Source organism: Culex quinquefasciatus, chromosome 3 (genome assembly GCF_015732765.1).
Source record: "Culex quinquefasciatus strain JHB chromosome 3, VPISU_Cqui_1.0_pri_paternal, whole genome shotgun sequence".
In the NCBI taxonomy this organism is placed as follows: Eukaryota; Metazoa; Arthropoda; class Insecta; order Diptera; family Culicidae; genus Culex; species Culex quinquefasciatus.
In genome coordinates this window covers 71,604,408-71,630,060 of record NC_051863.1, presented here as the reverse complement: position 1 = coordinate 71,630,060, position 25,653 = coordinate 71,604,408, and the positions used below count along the sequence as shown (strand labels likewise).

At 37.6% G+C, this 25,653-nt stretch overlaps 1 protein-coding gene across 12 annotated transcripts in view; it reads right to left on the bottom strand.

The window, feature by feature from the left end:
* Positions 1-2,532: 2,532 nt before the first annotated feature.
* Positions 2,533-25,653, bottom strand: part of LOC6037549 (RING finger protein 44) — a 44,502-nt gene continuing 21,381 nt past the window's right edge. For 4 of the 12 annotated variants that reach the window (XM_038261563.1, XM_038261564.1, XM_038261568.1 and 1 more), the window contains 10 exons: positions 23,140-23,508; positions 16,045-17,109; positions 10,279-10,537; positions 9,457-10,212; positions 7,995-8,141; positions 7,780-7,923; positions 7,465-7,715; positions 7,204-7,412; positions 6,980-7,092; positions 2,533-3,244 (listed from right to left, as the gene is read on the bottom strand). In XM_038261563.1, the coding sequence (XP_038117491.1) occupies positions 3,176-3,244; positions 6,980-7,092; positions 7,204-7,412; positions 7,465-7,715; positions 7,780-7,923; positions 7,995-8,141; positions 9,457-10,212; positions 10,279-10,537; positions 16,045-16,259 (2,163 nt within the window). In that variant the 5' untranslated portion in view covers positions 16,260-17,109; positions 23,140-23,508 and the 3' untranslated portion in view covers positions 2,533-3,175. The remainder of the gene's footprint in view (positions 3,245-6,979; positions 7,093-7,203; positions 7,413-7,464; positions 7,716-7,779; positions 7,924-7,994; positions 8,142-9,456; positions 10,213-10,278; positions 10,538-16,044; positions 17,110-23,139; positions 23,509-25,653) is intronic. The other 8 variants (XM_038261567.1, XM_038261569.1, XM_038261570.1 and 5 more) reach the window with 6 other exon arrangements.

Sequence of the window (25,653 nt, the reverse complement as noted above, 5' to 3'; positions counted from 1 at the left end):
CGGAATGTTCGTTTTCAAGTTACAGAATCCATTTCTATTTTTAAACACTTTCCACTGCTGCCAAATTGTATGGAGATTTTCAAGAATCAGTACCATGATTAATAGTGTCGAGCAATTCCAGCTCAAATCAGGAATTTTTCTGGTACTTTTGTACCCGACCCTCTCCGATTTCAATGAGACTTTGTAGACATGTTGTCCTAGGCATATATAAGCCATTTTTGTGTATATGGAGACAATAGTACTCCAAAATAACATTTGAAAAGGGCGTAAGGTATTTAAATATTTTTTTTATTTTGTAATTTAAAAATTACTGTATCTCGAAGCCGTTGCGTCGTATCAAAAAGTGGTCAAAGACAAACTTGTAGGAAATTGGACGGGCTTTCTGAAAAAAAATACACTGAATCAAAAATACACGCCACATCTATGAGATTTTTTGATTTTTAAGTCTAAAACTTAAATTTGAAGGTGATGTCACTATTTTTTTTTCGTTCAAAATTTTTGAGGAAATAGCCTAAAATGTTACTCAAAGACTGACGAAAAATGCAGGATGGTATGACTCTCCTAAAAAAATACAAAAATCATTTACTAAAACTGTTTTTTTGAAAAGTGGTCTAAACGTCAAAATTTTTGAAAACCGGTAGTTTGAATCGATTTTCCAGACAACTTTACATAAAAGTCTCCATATTGACCATTGTCCTATGTCCAATCCTTGGGAAGATACAGCGGTTTTAAAAATGAAAATGTTGAAAAAACGTTTTTTTTTTTGTGGTTTTTGGCTATTTCTATATGACAGACTTGGTTTTTCAGTCTCGTAAATATTTTTACCGGAAAGCTCGTCCAATTTGCCATAAGTTTGCCTCTGACAGCATTTCAATTGGATGTAAGGGCTTACAGATATAAGCTTAATTACATTGCTTATAACTGAAAATAGAATATTTTTTTCAGTGTGGTAGAAACCAGGATAGTAAATTTAATTACGTAAATATAAAAACGACATAAATAAAAAAGCTGTCAAAGGCAAACTTATGGGAAATTGGACGAGCTATCCGGTAAAAATATTTACGAGACTGAAAAATCAAGTCTTTCATATAGAAATTGCCAAAAACCACCAAAAAACACGTTTTTTCAACATTTTCATTTTTAAAACCGCTGTATCTTCCCAAGGATTGGACATAGAACAATGGTCAATATGGAGACTTTTATGTAAAATTGTCTGGAGAATCGATTCCCACTACCGGTTTCCAAAAATTTTGACGTTTAGACCACTTTTCAAGAAAACAGTTTTAGTAAATGATTTTTTTATTTTTTTTAGGAGAGACATACCATCCTGCATTTTTCGTCAGTCTTTTGGTTATATTTTAGGCTATTTCTTCAAAAATTTTGAACGAAAAAAAATCGTTACATCACCTTTCAATTCAAGTTTTAGCCTTAAAAATCAAAAAACCTCATAGATGTGGCGTGTATTTTTGTTTCAGTGTATTTTTCAGAAAGCCCGTCCAATTTCCTACAAGTTTGTGTTTGACCACTTTTTGCTACGACGCAACGGCTTCGAGATACAGTAATTTTTAAATTACAAAATACAAAAATATTTAAATACCTTACGCCCTTCTCAAATGTTATTTTCGAGTACTATTGGCTCCATATACACAAAAATGGCTTATATATGCCTATGATAACATGTCTATAAAGTTTCATTGAAATCGGAGAGGGTTGGGTACAAAAGTACCAGAAAAAATCCTAATTTGAGTTGGAATTGCTCTGTCATCTTTTATTTTGATTTTTTTGTGATTTTCAAATCGTTTTAAATCATTAAAGCACAAAGCTACATCGAAAAAAACATTTACGGGTTTAGTTTGTGATATCGTTAACCAGTAAAAGAAACATTACTAAGACTTAATAGATTTTTCATGGTTTTCTATGAAAAGCTAAACGCTTTGAACATAAATGTACTTTAAGAATGGCATATAAAAAAATGTTGAGGAAGAAATATTGTTCAAAAAACTTTGATGCTACAAACAATTTAAAAATTCGTATTCTGGTAAAATTTTAAGAACGATAATGCAATTAACGATAATGTCAAATTAAAAAATAAAAACTTAAGAATTTTTCGGTAACGAGAAAGGAAGAATAACACTACATTTTTCGGGAAAAATCTACTGCAACGACGCTCCAACCACACCAACTTTTTTGCTGCTAATTTTTCTTAAATATTTGATACGTAGATTGAGTACAAAAATAAAGCTAACCATATGCGTTGTATGTTTCCGCTCCCCACACACCGGTTCGTTTGCTGCGCTGCGTTACAAACTGGTAACATTAATTAGTTGCCCCAAAATAGAAAATTTAGAATTTTTTTTTCTGTATTACATATTACAAGGAAGGAAAGATGAATAAACGTGCTTCGCGCGGGCACCACTTTAACGCTATGTCTCTGGTTCATGCTTCTTCTTCTTGCTCTAAAAATATTGGTTTCACTGGGTATAAAATTGCTTTATTGCTACTTGAGAATGTCTTCGAGGCTGGTGCATTTTTTTTTGTTTTGTTTTGCTAAACAACGCTTTCGACGTCTATCCGATATATTGATGGTTCAAGTCTATATGCTCCCAAAACAGTTATTGTTGTGAGTGTGTGTGTTACTGAGAATAAACTTACATGTTAAAAAACTATAACACATATTCTATCGTAAACCACACGAGTGCTAAAACGTTTTGCTCAGTAGACCATTGACTTATGCATGTTTTTTTGTCGATTAAATGTGTTTTTGTTGTTGTTTAGTCCAGCATGTTTTGAGAAATGCGTCAACTCACTTGAAATATATACTTCATATATATAATATATATAGCCAAAAACGGGTACGCCAAAACGAAGTAAACGTATACGTAAGATTAGTTGTTTCTCTGTCTAAATATGCAGCTTCCTTCCCCCTACCATCCTACCAATTGCTGTCCCGTTTCTAATGATATAGGTTCAGGGTGTGGAATCTGGAGTGATATTATTCATTGTTTTTCTTTATCCCGGGGGATGATTCTGCAGTGTGAGTGGTACGACGAAGCGACGGCATCATTCTAATGTGTTCCTGTTTTCAATTTTCCTCTGCAAGACCTCCAACTCGGAGCATCCTGCTGGTGGCAACTCCCCATGACGGGTTGGTTTGGATTGGATTGGAAGCGGCGACTTACTGTTCCTCGCTGCTTTCAAAGTACTCCGACGCGTTTCCACGGCAGATCGGGCAGGTGCGGTTTGACTGGAATAAACAGTTGATGAATTAGTAGCACACAGGAAAAATCATGGTAATTTAACAACTGGTAAATAGTACTTTTTATGTCAGAAAAAAATTGTAATTTTGCGTACCCCCGGTGGTTGGTCAAAGTCAAACTAAAAAGTCACTTTTTATACGGCGCTCACGCACACTATCAAAACAAACGTTTGGTAGTGTTTGTGAACTCCGTGTAAAAGGAGTGTCAAACTAAAAAGTGACCCAGTTCGTTTGACAACGGTTGATGTCAAACCATCGGGGTTTGAGTATGAAGTGTTGTAAATTTACCACTTATAAATAATGAGTTTATGAACCACCCATAAGCATTATATTGCCAAATCAAGTATTCCGAGAAAAACGCATTTTTGTGTTCGTCTCCAAATCTTCGACAAGACGACAAGACAATTTCAAAGGGGTATGGAATATTAGCCGTTTGATTTCTGGCCTCGTCAGCCAAAACTAAACACAATTTTAGTGAAATATAAGGTTTGGAAGATGTGATGGAACATCATCTAGGGGAACAGCATCTAATTCCAGCGTGCCTCTAATGTTGACAATGCTGTTAATCGTTGAAATCAACGGCGTTTATATCATCGATGTCGATAATCGTTGATTTAAACGTAATCGTAATCGCAGCCATCGTTGATTTAATCGTCAACGTCAACGGACTCGTTGATTGAAACGGCGGTGATCAACGCGTTGATTATCGATAATCAACGAGTTGATCAACGGCGTTCTTTTATAGTTTTGTAGAGTTTTATGAGGAAAGAACGATTTTTTCATAAATGTTTTGATTGGGAAACATTCTCAAATTGATGTGGCATGGTTGTTCGGGTATTCGGGTGTACCAAGAGGACCGAAGTGACCGGATTTTAAACGTAATTTAAACCCTAGCTAATTGCTGGTCACTTCCATCTCCATTTTGGTTCCCAAGTCCAACCAGGATTTTCTTGTGTAAATGACAGCGAGAACGGACAATTAGGAACCCAGATATGGTCGGATTTTCACCGCAATTATTGTTCCGGCGGGTTCAGTAAGAGTCTCGCGTGGCTAAATATCGATACAAGTTGTTTTTCTATGATACAATACTGAATTGACCACATGACCCATGTTCCAGAACCCAGATTAAGATTGGCCAAGATGTCAAACTTCGTGACAGACCGGAGTAGCCTACTGTGTGTGATCAATGAGTTTCGATCGAATCCCAAGAGATAAATCTTTCGCGTGGTGTCGAAAACCAATCGCAGTAGGTCATAAATATTTTGTTTACTCATTGATCAATAACAGTAGGCTACTCCGGACTATCACGAAGTTTGACATCTTGGCCAATCTTAATCTGGGTTCTGGAACATGGGTCATGTGGTCAATTCAGTATTGTATCATAGAAAAACAAATTGTATCGATATTTAGCCACGCGAGACTCTTACTGAACCCGCCGGAACAATAATTCCGGTGAAAATCCGACAATATCTCGGTTCCCAATTGTCCGTTCTCGCTGTCATTTAAACAAGAAAATCCTGGTTGGACTTGGGAACCAAAATGGAGATGGAAGTGACCAGCAATTAGCTAGGGCTTAAATTACGTTTAAAATCCGGTCACTTCGGTCCTCTTGGTACACCCGAATACCCGAACAACCCGAGCATGGGTAAATAACAAGGGAAATGCATAATAATACCTTTCTCTGGTATCAATACCAAATTTTGGTATTCCTGGACCCTTTAAAATTTGTCTTGAGGATTATGCAAGAGCAAAATGTGGTATCATACCAATTTAAGGTATTGTCTGATATTGAAAAATTGCAGAATTTGTCAATGGTCGAACACCACATATTGGTATTCTTTTGGTATTACAGTGTTTTATCAAATTCCTCTGAAACTATGGGAAAATTTTGACCAATTTTGACAAAATAATTAATTTTGCACTAAAATGATGTCTCAAAGCGAATGCTTTCATTGAAAACCGGAAATTTCAAACTTGATTTTAAACATTTTTGATATACCCCCTAAAGAAATGACATGAAATTGTGGAAAATTTTCTAAGTCAGGATGGCACATTTTGGTATTATTTTGGTATTAAAGTGTTTTATCAAATTCCTCTGAAACTATGGGAAAATTTTGACCAATTTTGACAAAATAATTAATTTTGCACTAAAATGATGTCTCAAAGCGAATGCTTTCATTGAAAACCGGAAATTTCAAACTTGATTTTAAACATTTTTGATATACCCCCTACAGAAATGACTTGAAATTGTGGAAAATTTTCTAAGTCAGGATGGCACATTTTGGTATTATTTTGGTATTGAAAGGTTTGATCAATTTTCTCTGAAACTTTGGGATTTTTATTTACCAATTTGGACAAGATAATAAATTTTGCGCTAAAATGACTTGAAAAAACCAAATACTTTGAAAAACGAGTCAATCGAAAGATTATTGAATTTTGGTGAATTTCAATCCAGTTTTATTTTAATAACACTTATTTTTCAATCTTGTTATTTTTCAGAATCTTCAAGAACTTCATGCACAGGCCGTTCATCAATGACAAATGCATTCGGTGTGGTGAAGAATATCACTAAGAACAACATGGAATCATCAGGTGAGTAGATTTGGCTGTTGCATATGGATCATTTCCGTTTTTTCACTAACTGCAACTGCTGCACTAAAAATGGTATGAAAATACCAAATTTTGATATTACTTGTGCAAATATCAGCGACCAAAATGTGATCTTGGTTGCCCAGTAATAGATGGTAAAATACCATCAAATCATACCAAAATCATGTATGTGCAAGACCACAGGAATACCAAAATCTGATTTTCAAGGGCGCGGGAATACCTAAAAATAAAACCGTGGTAATACCATGTTCTGGTATTCGAGCAATGTTCAAAAATCCAGAAGACCTCAACTTGGTATTGAAATGGTTTTATGTTGTGGTATTATTTTACCTTTGGAATATCATGGTTTGGTATTGTTGTGCCCTTCCACATACTAGACTTTGGTATGATTTCATGGTATTTTACCATCTATTACTGGGCAACCAATGGCACATTTTGGTCGCTGTTATTTGCCCAAGTAATACCAAAATTTGGTATTCCCATGTTATTTACCCCTGCTCGGGAACCATGCCACATCAATTTGAGAATGTTTCCCAATCAAAACATTTATGAAAAAATCGTTCTTTCCTCATAAAACTCTACAAAACTATAAAAGAACGCCGTTGATCAACTCGTTGATTATCGATAATCAACGCGTTGATCAACGCCGTTTAAATCAACGAGTCCGTTGACGTTGACGATTAAATCAACGATGGCTGCGATTACGATTACGTTTAAATCAACGATCATCGACATCGATGACGATGATTCAACGATTAACAGCATTGAATGTTGGCAGGTCAGAACTTTGTCATTCAATTAAAGCTAATTAAAAGCGTTTTCAACTGAAATCGAGTGATAAAAAGCTCAATAAGAAGTGAGCAAGCAAGTTTCTATCAAAAGTTTTGCAAAATTAGTTGTTTAAGTAGTGAAAAACAGCAAATTGGATGGAGTTAGGAGCGAGAGCTTAACCTGCCAAACATACGAGAATTTACCCTACCACCAGGTTAAAAAATCTCGATTTTGCAAAAAGTTGTTGATAACCGCTTCCTCGATGGCGCTCGGGTTAGAAATGAAACCAATCTTCTGACGATTTGAGTTTTTTTTTATGTTATCCAATCTACTTATACCTACCCGAAGCCACTTGTCGACGCATTTGGCGTGAAACTCGTGCGAACAGGGCAGCACTCGCAGAACTTGGCGTGCCTCAAAATCGCACATGCACACAACGCAGGACGTCTGGTCCCCTAAAATTGGAATAGAACGAGAAAGAACAAAAAAACACCGTAGAGTAGCTCGGAACAATCCGCATTTTGCCTTAGCAGTTCTTGCTGTGAAGGTTTCTCGCTTGTACTTACCGGTGTGGGTTTCCGCGTTGAACTTGTAGCTCGGCAGCTGGTCGATCTCGGGTCTCGCAAGGCCACGTGGTTTCGCTTCGCCTAAGCGTTCCGCCAGGCTGAGCAGGGCTTCGTAGTTTTCCGTTTCGTTCGAGTCCGGCGAATTGAGGTCCGGCTGGCCGTACGTCGACAGCGGGAACATGGCTCTGTGGGGCATGGACATGAAGAGGCTATGAACGGGGTAAGCTCGCCCGGCCTGCCCGGGGTCGTACAAGTACTTACAAGAAGTTCAACAGGATGCCGGAGTAGGCGGACGGTGTGGCCGACAGTGAAACTTGGGCCGGTTGCGGTGCCAACGGCTGGTGCTGCAGTCCCGGGTGGCGGTGGGCCGGATGGGCATGCGGGTGCGACGGGGGCGGGGTTGGCCAGTGGAAGCGGGTAAAGTTACGCCGGGGTGCGGTTATTGCGCGTCGAGCCGTTCTGTGCAGCAGCTCGAATTGACTGGTGCGACCCTGGAGAATATTCAACACGGTCGATATTTGGAAAATAATATGAAACATCTGAGTCGCCCGGGTTATTGCTATCTAGTATACTTACTTCGGTCGAAATGTAGATCGGCTGCGGCGGCGAGATCTGGGCCATCTGTGGCGATGAGTGAATGTGGGCCGCGGCCAGCGGGGACACGTGCAGCGGTGAGGCACCAGCATGGTCCAGTCCGTCCAGGCCAAGCCCATCCGGTCGCTGGAAAAAAGAACAAAGCATCCACAATAAATCCATCATAGTTCGTATCAAATTTGCCGACGCACTCCTACCTGTTGGGCCAAATGTGGGTGCTGGTAGTGCGGTTGGTGGGGCTGAGGATGTGGCACGGCCAGGGCGGCCGGAGTGGATGCGAACGCACCAAAGTGTCCACCGATGTTACATGTTTGAGCAAATGGTTGCGAGTAGACACCATGAACCTTCAAGGGACAGGAAAAAGATGGTATATGAGTTTGACCATAATCTTCTTCTTAGAGGCTGTCTCCCATTGACATATTTTAGTTTTAATAAGGATTCACTTAGCATTAAAAAAAATCAAATCAAATCAAATTATTCGCTCTACAGCATTGCCTCGGCGTTCTCGATTGCGAAATTCCTACTCGAAACTAGGTGTTCGAAGGCTTGATTGCTGAGGCAATTGTAAACCTCTCTTTACACCTTATAGCTTCCATCCACCCGGGATTCGAACTGACGACAACAACAGACAAACGCCAAAAAACCAAAACAAACCGAAATGACCGAGGATTTAATGGATGTAAAAAAATCATTCTTCTAACTTTTATTTAATTTCAAGTCACAATTGAAGAAATATGAAAAGTAAGCCTTGCAAATAATTTTGAGTAACTTTTATTTTTATGTTTCATCTGAAAAATATTATGCATCGATGGCCCCTCGTAATTTTTCGTTCAGCCCAGTTAGCGAGCAGCATTCGGTGACTAGGCTACGTTCCCTGCCCAGTTACCAAACAAGTACTTTGCCGAATTAGGTTTTACGCCGACTCGATTTGGAGGTTAGAAAGGAGTGCACTGTTTACATGGACTTAGCACAGTTCGATGCGGTCATCGATTTTGTTCGAGGAAATTCGTCGACAATCGACGAAGGCCATGTAAACAGTGCACACGAGCTGTCAAATGACGTCACGGCCTAAAACCTAATTAGGTTTTACAGCGTGACGTCACGAGCGCACACGCACACACATTTTTACTGAGACACACGTGCAAAAAATGTAAACAGTGCAGCCAAGCTGTCAAATTTCTAACCTAAAAATTGAGTCGGCGTAAAACTTAATAGTGCGAAGAAATTCGTTTACTCTGAAGAATGTTCTTCACGCCTCTTCTGGCAGCACTGTAAGCTTTTCAATGCCTCTGTGCTCTCTTGTTCTAACTAGATAGGCATCTAGTCAAAGTTAGTAAAGTCTGGTCCGGAGTAGCTGTATCTCAGTCAACTTAGCAAAATAGATAGCAAAATTAACGCTGTTGATTTAAAACATACACGGAGAAAAATGAGCTCCCAAAATCGTAAACAAGCGAAATCCCATGGTACGTTTTTGGAAATCGTACCATGGGATTTGAACACTTTGTTCGTGGTTCCCATTTTCATGAACGCTTGTTCACGATTGTGGGAACTTTTGTTTCTCCGTGTATCAAGCAAACTTTTATTAAAACTAACAGCCCTGGCTGACAAAGCTCTTCATGAAGTTGCATGGTGTTTTACAAAATAAGAAGTGATAATTACTTGGCAAGGCGGGATATGTGGGGCGGCCGGGTGTCCCGAGCAGATCGAGATGTGCGGCCCGGCCGAGTACGTCCACAGCTGCTCGTGGTGTCCGAGTGGAAGGCTTACAGGAACTTGGTTGATGTCAACCATCAGTGAGGGATGCTGGTGCTGCGGTTGAGGTGGTGACGGTTGCTGGAATACTTGCGGCATCGGTTCCCAGGCCCGGGGTTGCTCGCGGAACCGTGGTCTACGCAGCGGTGGACTGCTTTGCTGAAGCTGGACCGGGCCTGGCCCCGGATGCTGGAGCAGATGCGGTGGATGGCTGTGCTGATTTGGGTGGTGCAGCAGCTGTTGCTGCTGCTGTTGTTGGAGCTGTTGCTGTTGTTGTTGGAGCTGTTGCTGTTGTTGTTGCTGTTGATGTTGCTGCTGCTGGATGTGGTTGTGGTGGTTGTTGTGGTGGTTATTGTTCCGAGGAGATCTCCGGTGTTCCCAGATGGCCGGCGGAGACTGGCTGGGCATTCGCGACACGCGACGGCGCTTCCGCGAGGGACTGTCCGACTTCATGCCGTTGTTCGGATCCGAACCACCGTACGACGGACTCGGCGTTTGGTGGTTGTTGTTCGAGTGCGAACTGTTTCCCTGATGGTACGGCGGACTGATGCGTTCCCGATTGTTCTCGCGGCTGTTTCTCAGCGAGTCTAGCGACAGCACCGAGCGCGAGTCAAAGTGCAAATCGGAACCCCTAGAGGAATTGGAAGGTCCATCGAAATGGTTCTGTGGAAATGGATGAAAAATCTTAGGGTTTGACGATAGGCTGTCGACTGTTGATCCGGAACTTACCATGTGTCGATCGACACCGGATGCACCCATCGTATGCCGGTTTCTATCCTGCATACCCATATTATTACGGCGATCGCTATGGCTATGGCTGGGTCCAGCTCTAAGAATTTGTTGAGATCTATTATTAACACTACCATCATCAGCAGCACCGTAAGGCATTAAGATTGGACGATTGGTAATGGGAGGGGAATGTAATTGCATTGGTGGGGACTTTGGTGAGTATGTGAAGGATTCCTTAGGACTACTCCCGGTATTATCACTGCATAGTGGTAGTAGTAGTAGTGGTAGAAGAAGTAAGTAGTAGTACGTGTGTATTTTGAACATTTGTTTGCAATGTATTTACCACAAAGGACAAAAAGCATGCGGAAGAAAAATCAAAAAACAATCATATATTAATTAGAAAATAAATTACAGTTACGATAAGCTTATGTATAATATTTGTTTGCCTACAAAACTGTTATATGAAGAGATTCGAAACGGTCGATATCAAATCGGAAAGCTATTTGTGATATAAAACATGGATGGTGGCTACAGTGAAACTGCAAGAGACGTTTTTATTTTCTAGACTTTTTTGTTGATTCAATTCGCCACAATGCAACCGCTCACCATAAAATGCGTACAAGGTTCATAACAAAGCATGAATGTTAGTTAAAGTGTGTAAACATGTTGAACCCAAAAATAAAACACTATACACTCTCGATTACTTGCGCTACGTTGCATGAAACATAATTTATATCACAAATCGCGTTCAACCACTTAACTATTCAAGAGAAAATATACACCAGATTCAGATTCGCGATGGAAGTGTTCAAAAGCCAAGACAATCGTTAGAACATCTTTGGACGCGCCCTTAACATTTCCATCGAGCGTGTGGTTTCACTTAAGAGAGCTTATTCTATTATATTAGACTTTTCTTCGATCATGAACACACAGTGTGCACTAATATGAGAAATGAGCTTTGGTATTTGTACTTGGAAAATTACAACCGAAAAAGCAGCTTGACATGAATGCATTGCCAGTACCAGTTGGGGACATCGTAGTAGGGGGGAGGAGTTGAACAGGCTTTTTTTATAAATTGAGAATTTTTCGGATTGATGTAGCATAAAAGAGTGTGAATCAGAAAAGAAGATAGGGTGGCGAATTATGAGAATTGTTGAACAAAAGTTTGCCGGGTGTGTTAACGTTAAATTATTGATATTTCATGAAAATTTAACGATAACCAGGAAGATTGCGAATGAAATTATGTAGTCAGGAAGATTTTGACAATGGTAAGGACGCGAAAGGTTTAAACGGGATGGTTTGATAATTCTATTATACAAATTAATTAAACAAGGTAAGGAGGGTTTTTGAAAGATTGCTGCAAGAAGGTGATGGGTACAAACTACACGAGAACAAGGATTTTATTTTAAAGAAACACTGATGTTGAAATATTCCATACCAAAACAAGTACTAGGATGCATTCTTAAAATCATTAGAAAAGTATTCCGTTCAACGGGTTTAATTTGATCCATTCTCCAATGTTAAACGCTTAGCTTATTCATTAGAGCAGTACACTAACACAACGAAAAAATGTAAGACCAAAACCACTGTGTGAACAGAGCATAGCATATAAAAGAGATTTCGGCTTGGAGGAATTCTGTGGAGTTCTCTGCTGGCGTGAAGTTTGGGAATAATGCGACTATTTTGCCTTACGTATACGGTATTGAAAAGGTTGTCATAAAACACTAAACCGTACCAGCATGGAAGAAAACATGTTTTAATTATTTTTTTAATTTGTAGGGGTCTTTTTATACAAATACGATGCAGAAAAGAATAAAATAAAATAGAACTAAATTTTAAGCTCATTCACAAACATTTTACTATCAATAATTTTATTAAAAATAATAAACACAAGTTGAAAAATGATGTGTTGAAAATCTTAAATTGTACAGTCTGTTACTAAAGATGATTGATGGCTTCAGAATAATCAAAATGTTTAAAATCGTATTCTGTTCGAGTGATTGTCACGTGAAACTTTACGAAAATATTAATTCATGGGCAAGTTGCCATGTTATGATTTTTCCAGCACGAATCGTAAGAGACTCTGCCGAGTTGGACAAGTTGCAACTACCTTTTTTGTAGTTTCGAAAAACACTTCTGAATAGGATTTTTTAATGAAACGTTTGTTTCCTCTCTAAAGTTTGGCATTCGTGTGTTTGCTAAACTCAACAATTAAAAAACTGGGCTGAATATTTTAACTTTTCAGCACTCACTTTTAGATACTTTAAGATAAATTATACAATAAAGGAAGATTATATTCTTCCATATTTTAAAGATTGATCTATTTTCTAAAATTCGTTTTAATAGAAACCAGGAATGTTTAACAATGAACATGCTAGATGCTATCAAAAATGTTGCTTAATGATTTCTTAATGATAATGTAATTTTGTGTGAAAAAGGGAAAATCTTTAAAAAGTCCAATAGTTAACCAGTTTTTTTCAGCTTGTTGGGTCTACGATGATCTTAGAACTTTGCAGAACTCGATTTGATCAAATCTGAAAATTTTGCGATCAAAAATCTCGTTCCAACTTTTTTGTCACGCTTGCTTCCGCGATTCTTTTTTACATCAAATTAAGTGCTACATAGTTCTAAGATCACAAAATTTCGCGGAAATTTCATGGAACGTGAAAAACGCTGTAATAACCTATAAAATCATATGTTAAACAACCGGAAGGATTTTTGTACGTTTAATTATATATTAAGTGATTTTTCAAGCTGATAAATTCTAGTTTCACGGGACCATCACTGCCCCTGTTCGCAGATATGTCCCATATGCAAAAACAGTAAGCTGAGTAAAACATAGTAAAGCATTTGAGTGTTGTCCCACACATAAGGCTACGTGTTAAATTTTCGCGAAAAAAATGAATTTACTCCTAATTTCTAGAACAAAGTACTGGATGTTGTAGGCATGTTTGAAAGAGCAAACGATTTTGAACCAATCTGCATCAATAACTCAAAATCAATGAAAATGCATATGGGACATTTGTGCAATCAGGAGCAGATCAAGTTTCGTAGAAATTTTTGCGGGGTTAAGAAAAAACTATGTAAAATGTTTCTGAAAATTGCTGTTTTTTAAAGATTTTAAAAAATATTATCGAGGTTTTTAAGCGAAGATGGCGTTCGAATGGTGAACGCCCGAAATGTCAAAATCACGCAGTGGTACCAACATTACGGAAAAAGTGTGCCATGGCATGACAGCCACATTTTTTTTCTAATGTTGGTGCTACTGCGCAATTTTGACATTTCGGGCGTTCTCCATTCGAACGCTATCTTCGCTTAAAAACCTGGATAAAGCACAAGCTCTTGAAAACCGAGTTTGAATAAACCGCGAAAAAAACAAAACTCTTTGCTGAACTTTACATGCAGTATTCACTGATTTTCAAAATAATTTTGAACGAGCGAAATCGTGGTAAAAGTGATGATAATTGCATCTAAATGCTATTTTTTTAATATGTTGTACTTTAATTTATACAAAACATTTTAAAGAAACTACAAACTAAATTTCAGGATTTACCTGAATAAATTTAATTTAGTTGAAGGTAAAATTATACTTAAATGCTTTCTATACTATTCAAGTAACAATACACTGACAAAAAATACAAAATATCACAGAAGTTTTCCAAAAAATCCCGGAATTCTACGGGTATATATCCAAAGCTCAACATTTGGAAAATGCTTAAAAATGATAATCGAAATATATGCTATTTTTTAAATGAAAATATATGATTTAAGCTAACATATTTTTTGGCCACATTCACATTTAAAACCTTTGTGAATAAAATATTGTTTTTTTTTTAAGTTTGGTAATGATTTCAAAAAATCCTTCAATTCGCGGAAATTGACGAATTTCACGCTGTCCGCGAAATCATGAAAATTCACTAAACCTAAGGATCAACTACAAATCACTGGCAAAATTAATCGTCCCGATTAGTTGTGTTATGTCCGAGAGCCATCGAGTTTAAATTATCGTTCCACCTTTTCTAAGGGGTTGGAAGTTGGAAAGTAATGTGTTATTCTAGCGCCACCATGTTTTGGCCTGTAATTTGTTCAAATATTTAGGAAAAATCAACAAATTAGCAGAAAATGTTGAATTACATTCATTGAGCCAGTATCTCGTGCAAGACGTGTTATACTCGGAGTTTTTCAAGTTTTTCCCAGAGAGGGCAATCAGTTAAACTCTTATGATGACGATTCGTACATCTCTAACTGCAACACATGAACTAGGTTAGATGAGAAGGCCGTTGTAGATTATACGGGGTTAATCTTAATCGAAGTCTACAGTCATGCTTCTATGTATACAAACAGATAAGAAAGATTCAAACGCATCATGGGACCACCATATTTGTAGGGGAGATGGGGGTAAGACGGCCACCCTAAGGGAGAAGTCTAATAAAATTTACACAACAGATTATTTTGATCTCAAATTACGTACATATTGTTCTACTACTAGTCCATTATAGAAATGACATAAATTAGTTGGTCTAAAAACCAATTTTCAATACTTTTCAGCAATTTTAAAAAAATAATTGAAATCGTATATATATATGAAATACGCGGGGTAAGACGGCCACCCATGTGGGGTAAGACGGCCAGTGCTATAAATTAACTTAATAACTTTGCTAAATCCACCCAAACACCTACTTGGTTGGTTCAACAGACTTCTCTGAACATCATAAATATTTTGGTTGAAAAAAATCAGGTTTCAAATGTGAAGAAAAATGCTGTTTAAAAAATTCCATATTTTGGCTCAGTAAATTTCATATTATTGCGACCACATTTTATGAAAAACTATGAATTTTTACTACAAAACAAACACAATTTGATACAAAAAAAATTAGTTTGTGTGTTTCGATTAGAATAAGAAATTCAAAATTATGTAAACAATATTAAATAAGCGATTTTTATGAAAAGTTTGATAGGATTTCATATTATTCAATGAGTTTTGCTATATCACAGTAAAGAATGTTGTCGAAACGGTAGTTAACAGCATTTTGATTAAAAATTGATAGTTTTATTGAAAATGCTTTTCCTTTATCTACAAATATGCCTTAATAGTCAAAAACCGTCAAAAATATAACCTATATCAATTAAAATCTACAAATTACGGGTGGCCGTCTTACCCCCGGAGGAGGTGGCCGTCTTGCCCCCAAATAAATTATTTTTTTAAACATTTTTTGTAAACAGTTCATCGCATTTTTTGAACTTTTTCGAGGGACATAATCTAGGGAAAACTTCAATTTAACGTGAAAAAATATTTGAAGACAGGAAAACATATTGTTATTTAACAAACATGCCTAAGTTGTAATTCATCAAAATTACATCCAGTTTTAAGCTCAAAAATTATTTGTTTATTTTGAGCTATTTTTATACTATTTCAAACAATATTTCTGGCAAAGGTGACTCCATATGCATTATTTAGCATGAGGAACAGTATTGCTAAACATTTTAGTAATATGCAATAGTATACTTATTAAAACAGTGGGGTGGCCGTCTTACCCCGCCTGGCCGTCTTACCCCCAGCTCCCCTACCAAGCAATGCTGCACCCGTTTTCCATCGCCAAGATATATGCTTTCTTCCATGCTGATTACGGCGCATAAATCTCTTCATTCCTATCCTGAGCACGAGCGTTCTTTTTTGTGTGTATTAATATCTAGCGCTGTGTCTAATTCATTTCTACGTAGTGCCACAAACACTCACACACGCGAGCCCTTTCTCCGCGAACTTACCCGTAGTTGAAGCTGTTCTCCATGTCCTTGTTGTACCAGGACTGATTGTGGCCACCTCCGCCGCCGCCACCGCCACCACCACCGTGGTTGTTATTGTTCCGGTTGTTGGAGTGGTGCAGATGGTGGTGCGGCGAAAACGGCATCCGGGACCGGTTTCGGGGGGCCGCCCCGCGCGAGTACGGCCTCCGTGACGCACCCGAGTGGTTCGGATTCATGGCGTTCGTTGTTCTTGGGGGAGCGTCGAATCTTTGTCTTCTGTTCGGAATGAAACTTTCCACCCCCGTCACTGCACTTCTCACTGCTTCTCAAGGCAGACGACAGTGGCTCCAACGGCAAAGGTTTCTGCGATCCGAAATGAGAATGAGTCTTTCTTTGCTTTTTTGTTGATTTTCCGTTCCGTCTTTGTGTATGATTGTTTTGTTCACTGTGTTTATCCCTTTGAAATGGTTTTTTTTTTCTCTTCTGTTTATTTTTCACTTGGCGTCTCGAGGTTCTTTCTTTGCGATTTGGGGCGTGTAGGACTTTATTGCATTCTTTTTAATTACGATTCTGGTAACGTACCACCACACTACGATTCGCGGAACTTCACTGTGCTCACTCCCCAAAAGGCGTCACAATTCACAACTCACAGTTAACTCAGCTAGGCTCCTGGGCCCACGTGTGCGTCTACACTGCGTCCAATGTCTGATTCATTCATGAGGTAAACCCCGTTCTCCTTTCACAACACAACAGCCGCGCGTGGAAAATTCTCCACGTGATAAACCAGTTACAAGAGAGAGCTTAATCGCACATCCGAGAGAGAAAGAGAGTAAAGCTCTCCCTGCTGGAAACGGTCCAAGAACGAATCCCGGAGAGGTGTCAAGCGATAAAAGTTCAGCGGCTCGAACCCCTGGTCGGTGTTGAAACGACGGAGAAAAAAATTGCTGCGCCAAACGACGTTACTGCAGTAATTTCCAGCCGCTTTGTTTGCTCTCTTCCGGTTTATGGGATTCCAAACCGGGCGGGGAGGTCACTCGATGGTGTCACAAACTCGACGGCGTAGACTCAGGAGGTCGTCACGGCGGCCTGTGGAGAGGAAAAACGAGACAAGCGTGAAGAAAGCAACGCAAATAACACTCAACCACAGACAAACGGACTCGATCAGTTTTGTAGGAGAACAAAGGTTCCGAGAAGATCAACTATTTTCAAAATGACCGTTAATTTTTCAACTCCACACTACGACATCAAGTCCGTTTGTCTGTGACTCGACTCGGTGTGGGAAAAATGTTAATTTCACCAACTGGCTGAACTTTCGATTTCATCGTCGTTGTGATGATGACGATGTGCGGCGGTGAGTGTGTACGATCCAGCTGTCTATTTGTCTGTCTGTATGGCTCCGAGCATTTGTGGCGTAAGCCTCTTTTCTTACTGTCTGTAACCAGAATTACATAAGGCCAAACGCAACGCCGGCCAGGCTAATCTGCAGACGAGGCGCATCGAGCACGTGAGCTATAATCGAACCCGCGGCCACGGTTTGGATGGAAGTTTTGGCGGGGCTTGGATGAGTAACATGGGGCAGGAGAAATGCAAAATGTTGTGGAATTCAAGACGCAAAAGTCATTCCGGAAATTTGGTACAGGAAAAAGTCTGATGTTGTGTTTTGCAATCACGAAATTTTGCAATTTTTCTATCAACATATTGTAATAAAAGTATTTTCACAATTCTCACATCCCTCTTGTTGAAAACATCTAATTAAGTCATGTGTAAAACAAATAAAGTTAAGCTCCATTATCCGAAGGTCTCAGAAAAGAATCCATTCGGATAATCGTATCTTGGGATAAAAAAATCAAATATTTTTCGATGTATTATTTTTGATTGTTTTTCTTAACCAGAGAGAAGGGGAATAAATAAATTAAATTCAATACTCTTTGGCTTAACTATAACCCCATAGCAACCTTAAGGTTATTAAGAAGATGACGGTCTAAATGGCGGTGATGAAATATTGTATGAATGCATTTTGTAATTTTAAGGCAATCAGCCATTCAAATTTGAATAAAATGAGGTCGCAGAATTCGTATTTGATGTTAAAAGTAAGAAAATTAAAAAAGTATCAAAAAATTATGTTAAGTGATAAACAGTGGTCCTCAACCATTTTCGAACCTTCCCCTCTTGGCTCATTTTCAAAAACTTCATTCCCCTTTTTGGATTTTCAATTTTCATAGCGAAACATTTGTTGAAAACCTTATTAATAATAAGTGTATAACTGCCCCTAGATGTCGCAAATGCACAGATTTATTTTATGATCACTTTCAGACTTGACTTGAAACTTCTCAGAAAAAATTCAAAGACCGATTCTTCGGCTCCTTTTCAAAAAATTCCCAAGTTTTTTTCAGCGTTTTGGTTGTAGTGGCACAATTAAAAAAGAAACCCCTCAATGTTATTACATATTTGAAAACATAATTGATTTTCCAACATAGAAATGACATGCATAATGAACAATATTATACCTGTGCTTCTCCTGAAACAACATCGTAAAACAGGAATTTTAAAAGGCACACAACAAAAATCGACACAGTTTTGCCAGATTGGTTTTTTGAAACTTTTGCTCTTCTACACATTATCACAAATTGAAAAACGAATCTTTTGCTCCTTGAACTGAAAGATTTGGTTGAGATTTGAGTTTTTGTCAGCCATTTCTTTTCGTGACGGGACAACGAAAGGAGCAGATTTATGAAAAAACTCCTCTCCCATTCAATGACTTGCAGACCTTATTTGGTCAATATTTTTGGCATTTCAGATAAGAAAACGCATTTAAAGCACATTGCAATTATTAGATCATAATTAAAATGAAATTTTTCATATAAAAAATCACATTGAAAATTGAAAAAAGTGACATTTTGGTGTAGCTTCGCTAAGAATCGGTCAAATGTTTAAAATAATAATAAAACATGCATCCTTCCTAATTTATTTTCTGCACCATTCGACAAAACCTCCCAATTTCTCGAGAAACTTTTCTGATTTTAAATTGTTAGACAAGTATTGCTTATTGCGAAATAAAGTAACTATTATCCTTTGCTTCGACTGACAGGAGGTTACAGCCAAACTGCCGTGGTGTAAAAATCAGCTAGTTGAACTTAAATTCCGCGTTGATTTGGCTGTCAACTTGGTTTGTTTTCAATATTTTCCAAACAGTCAGCTGAAAATTCAAGGCAACCTTTGACAACAGCTGAAAATTTGTTCTGTGGCTGCAACCATTCTTCTGCGGTTATATCAGCGCGATAAAACTCTAATTATTGACGCCCGACATAATATGTATCTTGAGTTTTTTTGTTTTGAAAAGGTCCATTAAACCAAATTTTCAATTTTTGCTTTTTGGGTGTTTTTTAAAACCCCTGACTCAAGGCGGTTTCAAAAACATCCAAAAAGCAAAAACTGAAAATTTGGTTTATTGGACCTTTTAAAAAAAATCCAGATTTATTTTAGCCACCTTTAAAGTTTAAAATAAAGGCAATATAAAATGCTGTTGTTACTAAACACAGAAATTCACATATTTTTAATAGTTATTGAAAGCACGAATGTTCCAAATAACGTACCAGATGATTTAAGATTTTGCAAACATGTTCATAATCATTGAATTTATGTTGCATCGTCATTCCCCCAAAGAATGGCTGAATTCCCCTTAGGGGAGAATTCCTTGCCGGTTGAAAAACACTGGTTAACCTGTTCCAGCAATTACAGTGAGTTCAAATAGTTACAAAAAAACAAATGTCAAGCCTTACTTTTAAATTTTGGATGCAAAAAGTATCACAAAATAATTAATAAATTATTACAGTTAAGCAACTGTAAAAAATGCAAATATCTATGAACCTATAACTTCCCTACTGCCCATAATTGAAAATTCGGCTATTATGCCAAATCAAGTATTCCGAGAAAAACGCGTTTTAGTGTTTGACACAAAATCTCCGTCAAGGTAATTTCCCATAAGAGTGGCATATTAGCCGTTTGGTTTTTCGCATCGGCAGCCAAGTCTAGACACTATTTCAGTAAAATTCAAGTTCCAGGAGATGCGTTGGAACGTCCTCTACCACCTGGTGCTAATATCTCGTTTTTGCCAAAAGTGGATATTAGCCGTTTTTTCAATGGTGGGCAGCCTAATGCTTTAGGTCTTTCCAATCTGTAGCTCTGAAAATAGAAATTTGCAAAAAGGAAGAAAAAATACTAAAATAAACGTTCTACAATGTTTTCTTAAAAGTTTAAAATCAACTGCACATGTTTTCCAATGAACCATTTTTACAGATTTTAATGTATTGAAATCGAAGAATTCATATCATTTTTTATTTAGGTTCGAAAATAGTTTACTGAAAAAAGTTTACAAAAGAGTTCAAATAATTGACCGTACTCCTAATAAAAGTACAAAATCTGATCGATTTAAGTGAATTCTTTTATAAAATGTTGTTTCTGTGACAAATAAAAGTACCTCTAGCCAGTTTGCAACAACTTTGAACTTCTGATAATTTTGTTTAGTAAGTTTATATACAATATATAAAAGATATAACTTTTATCTCACATTCGTTCTCTTTTCCAAAAGAACTCTCTGCCCCCACCATAACGCTCGAGTCTACGTAAACATTGAAGGGGTAATGCCGTAGTTTCAACTGTTTATCAACAAAAAGAACCCCATGGTAAACAAATAAATAAAAAAATACTCCATGGATGAGAATATAAGCCCCCTTTCGATTACAACAGCTGGCCATCATGCAGCGGGCATAGAGTTATCTAAGCCCGCTCTCACGCACACTAGCACGCCATTTGTTTTGCTGGACGGTACAAAATTTAACCTCACTTTTTTTGTGTACGTACACGCAATACATGCGCACGTAGATAACTCTATGGAGGAAAAACTCACCAACACCAAGCAACGCTCACAGAACGCAGAAGATAAGACTGTTTGCACAATGGGCTGCAACACAGACAAATAGACATACTGATAGATAGCCGGACCCACTATCCTGCCGAAACGGGGCAAAGTGGCGTATGTGACGTATTTTGAGTTGATAAAACCATATTTGTCGCTTACGTCACTTTGTTTTGGCTAGTGTTATTTTTCTGTTTTTTTTCCCCTTTTTTCGGGAGACCCGTCCGTTTCACTGAAAACCCCGAACCGAACCCATGACTGTGTAGGATCTCCAGAATGGCCACCAGATTTTGGCTTTTGCGCACTCTGGGCGGCAATTTATGCACATGCGTCACGCTTTCAATCGGATTCCATCCGGTGTCCCTCCTGCCAGAAGCTATCGGAGTGCCGGATGTGGAGGGTTGTTTGTTTATTCTTGAAAACTTCATATTTAAAAAAAAAATGCTTCATTTCATTATAAAACAGATTTAAAGTTTAGGTAAGAAAAACCACCCTGCGTCTCCATAAAAAAAAATCAATTCAAAAAAATATAGAACCACCCTGATGAAAAAAGCTATTGCCGGCAGCGGTGAAATGTGACAAAGATTTGTTTGAAAACAATAACACGTCGTTACGTTCTTTCATTACAAGGAGGGGGGCTGCGACAACGAATGTTGCTGATGACGAGGGTCCACTTGAATAGAGCTCCACCGGCAGAACAAGATGAAGCTCTTTCTTCGGCAGCGAATGCTGTTCCCTCAATTCAAAATGAAAAATTCTCGCTCGCCAGAAGTGGCACACAAATGCGGAGCCACTCCTGATGAGAGATGCTCGAGGAATTGAAAAAAAAACACAATGTGAAATTCATGGAGCAAAATCTGGCTCTTTACATTGCTGATGAAGACGCATTTTTCTCAGTTTGTTCCCCCCCCCTGAATCAGATTGCATTCGTTTAGTGAAATAAATATTACATTGCATGCAAATAGCACGCTAACATTGGATTGACACGAATTTAACATTTTATTCTGCATCAATTTTAATCTCATTTGTTCCTAGAACTTTAATGCAATTCGATAAATTAGTGACTTTTTTAAAATTCAATTCAATGGCATAAACGTACAGAAGAGTCTACTGAACCACACTTTTGAGAAAATCTGCAGTCTTTTTCAATAACAAATAAAACTTTGATCTTTGAAACCATTTTTTTCAGTCCCTTTTCTGCTCTAACTGGCAAAGTCACTCTGGTTTACAGTACTGTTATTTTTAACGATGAAAAGTAGGCCGTTTTGTCAATCGATAATCACAGGAAAAACAAGTAATGTCACAATGGCGTCATAAAATTTAAAATATTTGCACATGATGTAGAGAAAAACAAACATCTTTGATTATATTTATTCAAAACAAGCTAAACTTCGTCTTATCTTTTTTCGTTTCTTGACGTTTTTAGCTTGTTTGCTTTTTCAGCCTCCTGTGATCAACATTTGATTTTACGTAACTTTCCCCATACAATCTGCAGATTTTCCGGAATCGGTTCAAAGTTGTCACTTTTTAGCGTAAGAACCTTCCTTGGACTTATACGAACCCAACGCAACAAATAGCACCTCGATCCAATGCTCCGTATTGAACTGATTCGCGTTGGAACATAATCGTCAAAATTTTAACAAAAGACCTGGGGGTCGTTAAAGCGGATGGTTTGATTTTTTATGTAACTATTTGAAACATTTACTTTCTAAAAAAAAAGTTTAAAGGGACATCCATTAGCTCAAAGATTTGTTATTGTCAACTACTTAAACTGTCAGAGTATTGTGCTAACCATTCTACGAATTAATTTGTTCGTTCTGACAGCTGATGTTCATCCTTCCTTTTAGTGCTAACTAGCCCCAAAACAAATTAGTAGAACGCATAAACTTGGTTTATTAACCTCAAAGCCACTAGTAACAAACAACTGATGCAGTTTACAGTACAATAGATTTTAAAGATTCAGCTAACGCATGTGCATAAAAAAAGACAAATAGTTTCGACCAAAGGGGACGGTTAAACTCATAGATATAGATATAGAAAAATGTAAATACTTGGTTCATTCTGCTAGAGGAGATGCATTACAAAGCTCAGACAACATTGCCAGTCACGTGTTTTTTATTATTATTGTTTTTTTTTTGGTAAAAATGGCATAAAAAATATTGGTATAAAACAACTAATCTTAACAATAATGAAATACCAACCTGTCACCACCACGAGCGATAAAAATGCTTAGATGATTGCAATCTACCGTAACACCAATCACCACCAAACAACATTACAAAGAAAAGTGTGAAGTTCATCTGGTTTCAGCTACGACAAATTATAAGCTCTCTAGAACTGGGCTTTGTTTAGCCGTGGAACTTGTGTGTCTTGATGTGATATCGAGCAGGGATGCAGGCAGGATTCGCTGGAGAGTTATAGATGATATGCTTGTTCAGCTTAAGACTTTGTAATTTGGGTTTTTTTTTTTGTTTTTGTACAGTGCAGATGTTAGGAAAGAGATTTTATAGTTAAGGTGAGTTGGATGTGCGGGTACGAATAAGCACTGCGGTAGTTGAACTGAAATGCACCTGCAAAAAAGATGGGAAAACGGTGGACTAGTGATATTAGGAAAAATATAAACACTGTTGTTAACTTTGTACTAAAACCGTTACTTACTGATGGAAAGTAAAACAAGCGTTTGCATACAACGCGTAAATGCTTCCCGGTTACATGGTTTGGTGCGTAAAACACTGATTCAAAAAATGGCACATTCACGACCAAAAAACTAAGGGGAAACCACAAAAGCAAAAGAGATATAGCTACCGAGAAAGCACGCAAGCCTCGCAGAGAGTCACCACCAGCTGTTCTGGCTGCAATTGTTTCTTGTTTAGTTTTCAGAACTGATTCAAAGAAGTCTAGTCCAGAGCTCAAATTTAAAGTTTGATACAAATTACGTTCAAACTTTAGATTTAACCTCGAACCAACTTAAAATCAATTCTAAACTCGTCAAAAAAGAAAGCTCAAACATGAATCCAACCCTCTCCCCGCCCCATCCAGCCGAAATGCAGGACGATTCTGTGGTGTTCTGCACTCGTGTACCCATCAGAAACCCCGCTGACACTTCTCCAGATGGGGACAGGACTGGTTAGAACGGGTTCTCCGGTTAGCCCCCTCTGCTTGGCGCCAAGTTGTTACGAACATGAAAAAGTGGGGAAGAAACCTTGGTACCAAATCAGCAAATACAGCGAAATTGATTAGTGATGCAAACGGAACTTTATTCAAAACGCCCAAGTTTTAGATGAACACTGGTTTTATTTTGTCTCTCTTTTTTATATCGTGTGATACAGGTACATAGTTTAATCGATAATGTATATATACACAAACAAAAAACTCTGCTGAATCGTATCTATTACCTAGTGGTGTGGAAGCAGTTCATGCAATACGAGCGGAATATGGTGTTAAACAAGAATTAGAACTTAACAGTACGGTATTCACCCTCAACGAGCATAACTTGAAACATGGGTGGTGTTGATTTTGTTTATTTATGTAGGTACACTTGAAAATCTAGACATGGTTCAATCTATAGGTTTATTAAGCATAGTAAAGTGATAGACGTTCGTGATTTTTTTTTTTATCTTTTTGGAAACCTTGTCGTACAACCAAATATTTAACAAACACATAGTTTATAGCTGATTTTGGTTAAATTTGCAATTGAATTAAACTTGTTTGTTGATCAAATCTCATTTAGTTTATCCATTGCCAAATATCCAATTCAATGAAAGAACAAAATTACTCAGGGTTCATAGTCAGAGATTAAAAAATGCCCCAGTAGTCGCATCAAAATTGGACGAATCAATATTTTCAGCCACAACAAACGCCTAGAGGTAAGTAAGTTTGCTGAACTTAGTTTCAAATGCCCACGAAAAAGTTTTACAGGTTAAAACTTCGGAAAACTGGTCACAAACATCACATTTTCAATAAACTTAATTGTTACATTCTGATTACTCATGAAGAATACATGCACACCCTTCATGTTTATACATCAACATTTTGAAATTGCCTGCTTTACAACTTTGTACAACATCGATACACTCTCAAAAGTAACGTTACAAAAACACGTAATTTTTAGATGACTTTTTTTGTTTTAAACAAAAAAAATACCTCTCTAGGTTATTGCAGATTCGGAAAAAACATTAGATTTCACATAAAATGACGTTTCTCTCGATTTTTGATTTTTATGTTTCGACATTTCGAGTATGCCATCAAGTTTTTTTGACACCAAATATCTCTTCACAGTTTTGAGCTACAAATCACCGAAAACGTGTCTTAGTGTAAATCCAGGCAAATGAAAGGGGTCGTACTGCCCCACCATTACGAGATATCGAAAATGGATCTCAGATTCGTAATCAGTAGGGTTAGTGAATTTTCACTGATTTCGCGGACAGCGTGAAATCCCGTGAAATTTATCAATTTTCTCAAATAAATTCTTTGAAATAACAACATAAAAAATATTAGATTAAATAGATTAAATTATTTTTGCCTATTGATTTTTAATTATGTTTTTTGAACAGTCAGGTTAAAACCACTAAATAATATTTTTACTAAGCCCATGCATAAACCACGTGGAAACTTTTTTGGAAATAAGGAATAGTTTTTTTTTTTGTGTCACGTTCAAATTAATTGATGATTTTTTAATTTATTTAAAAATGATATATATTAAAGCATCAAAAGTA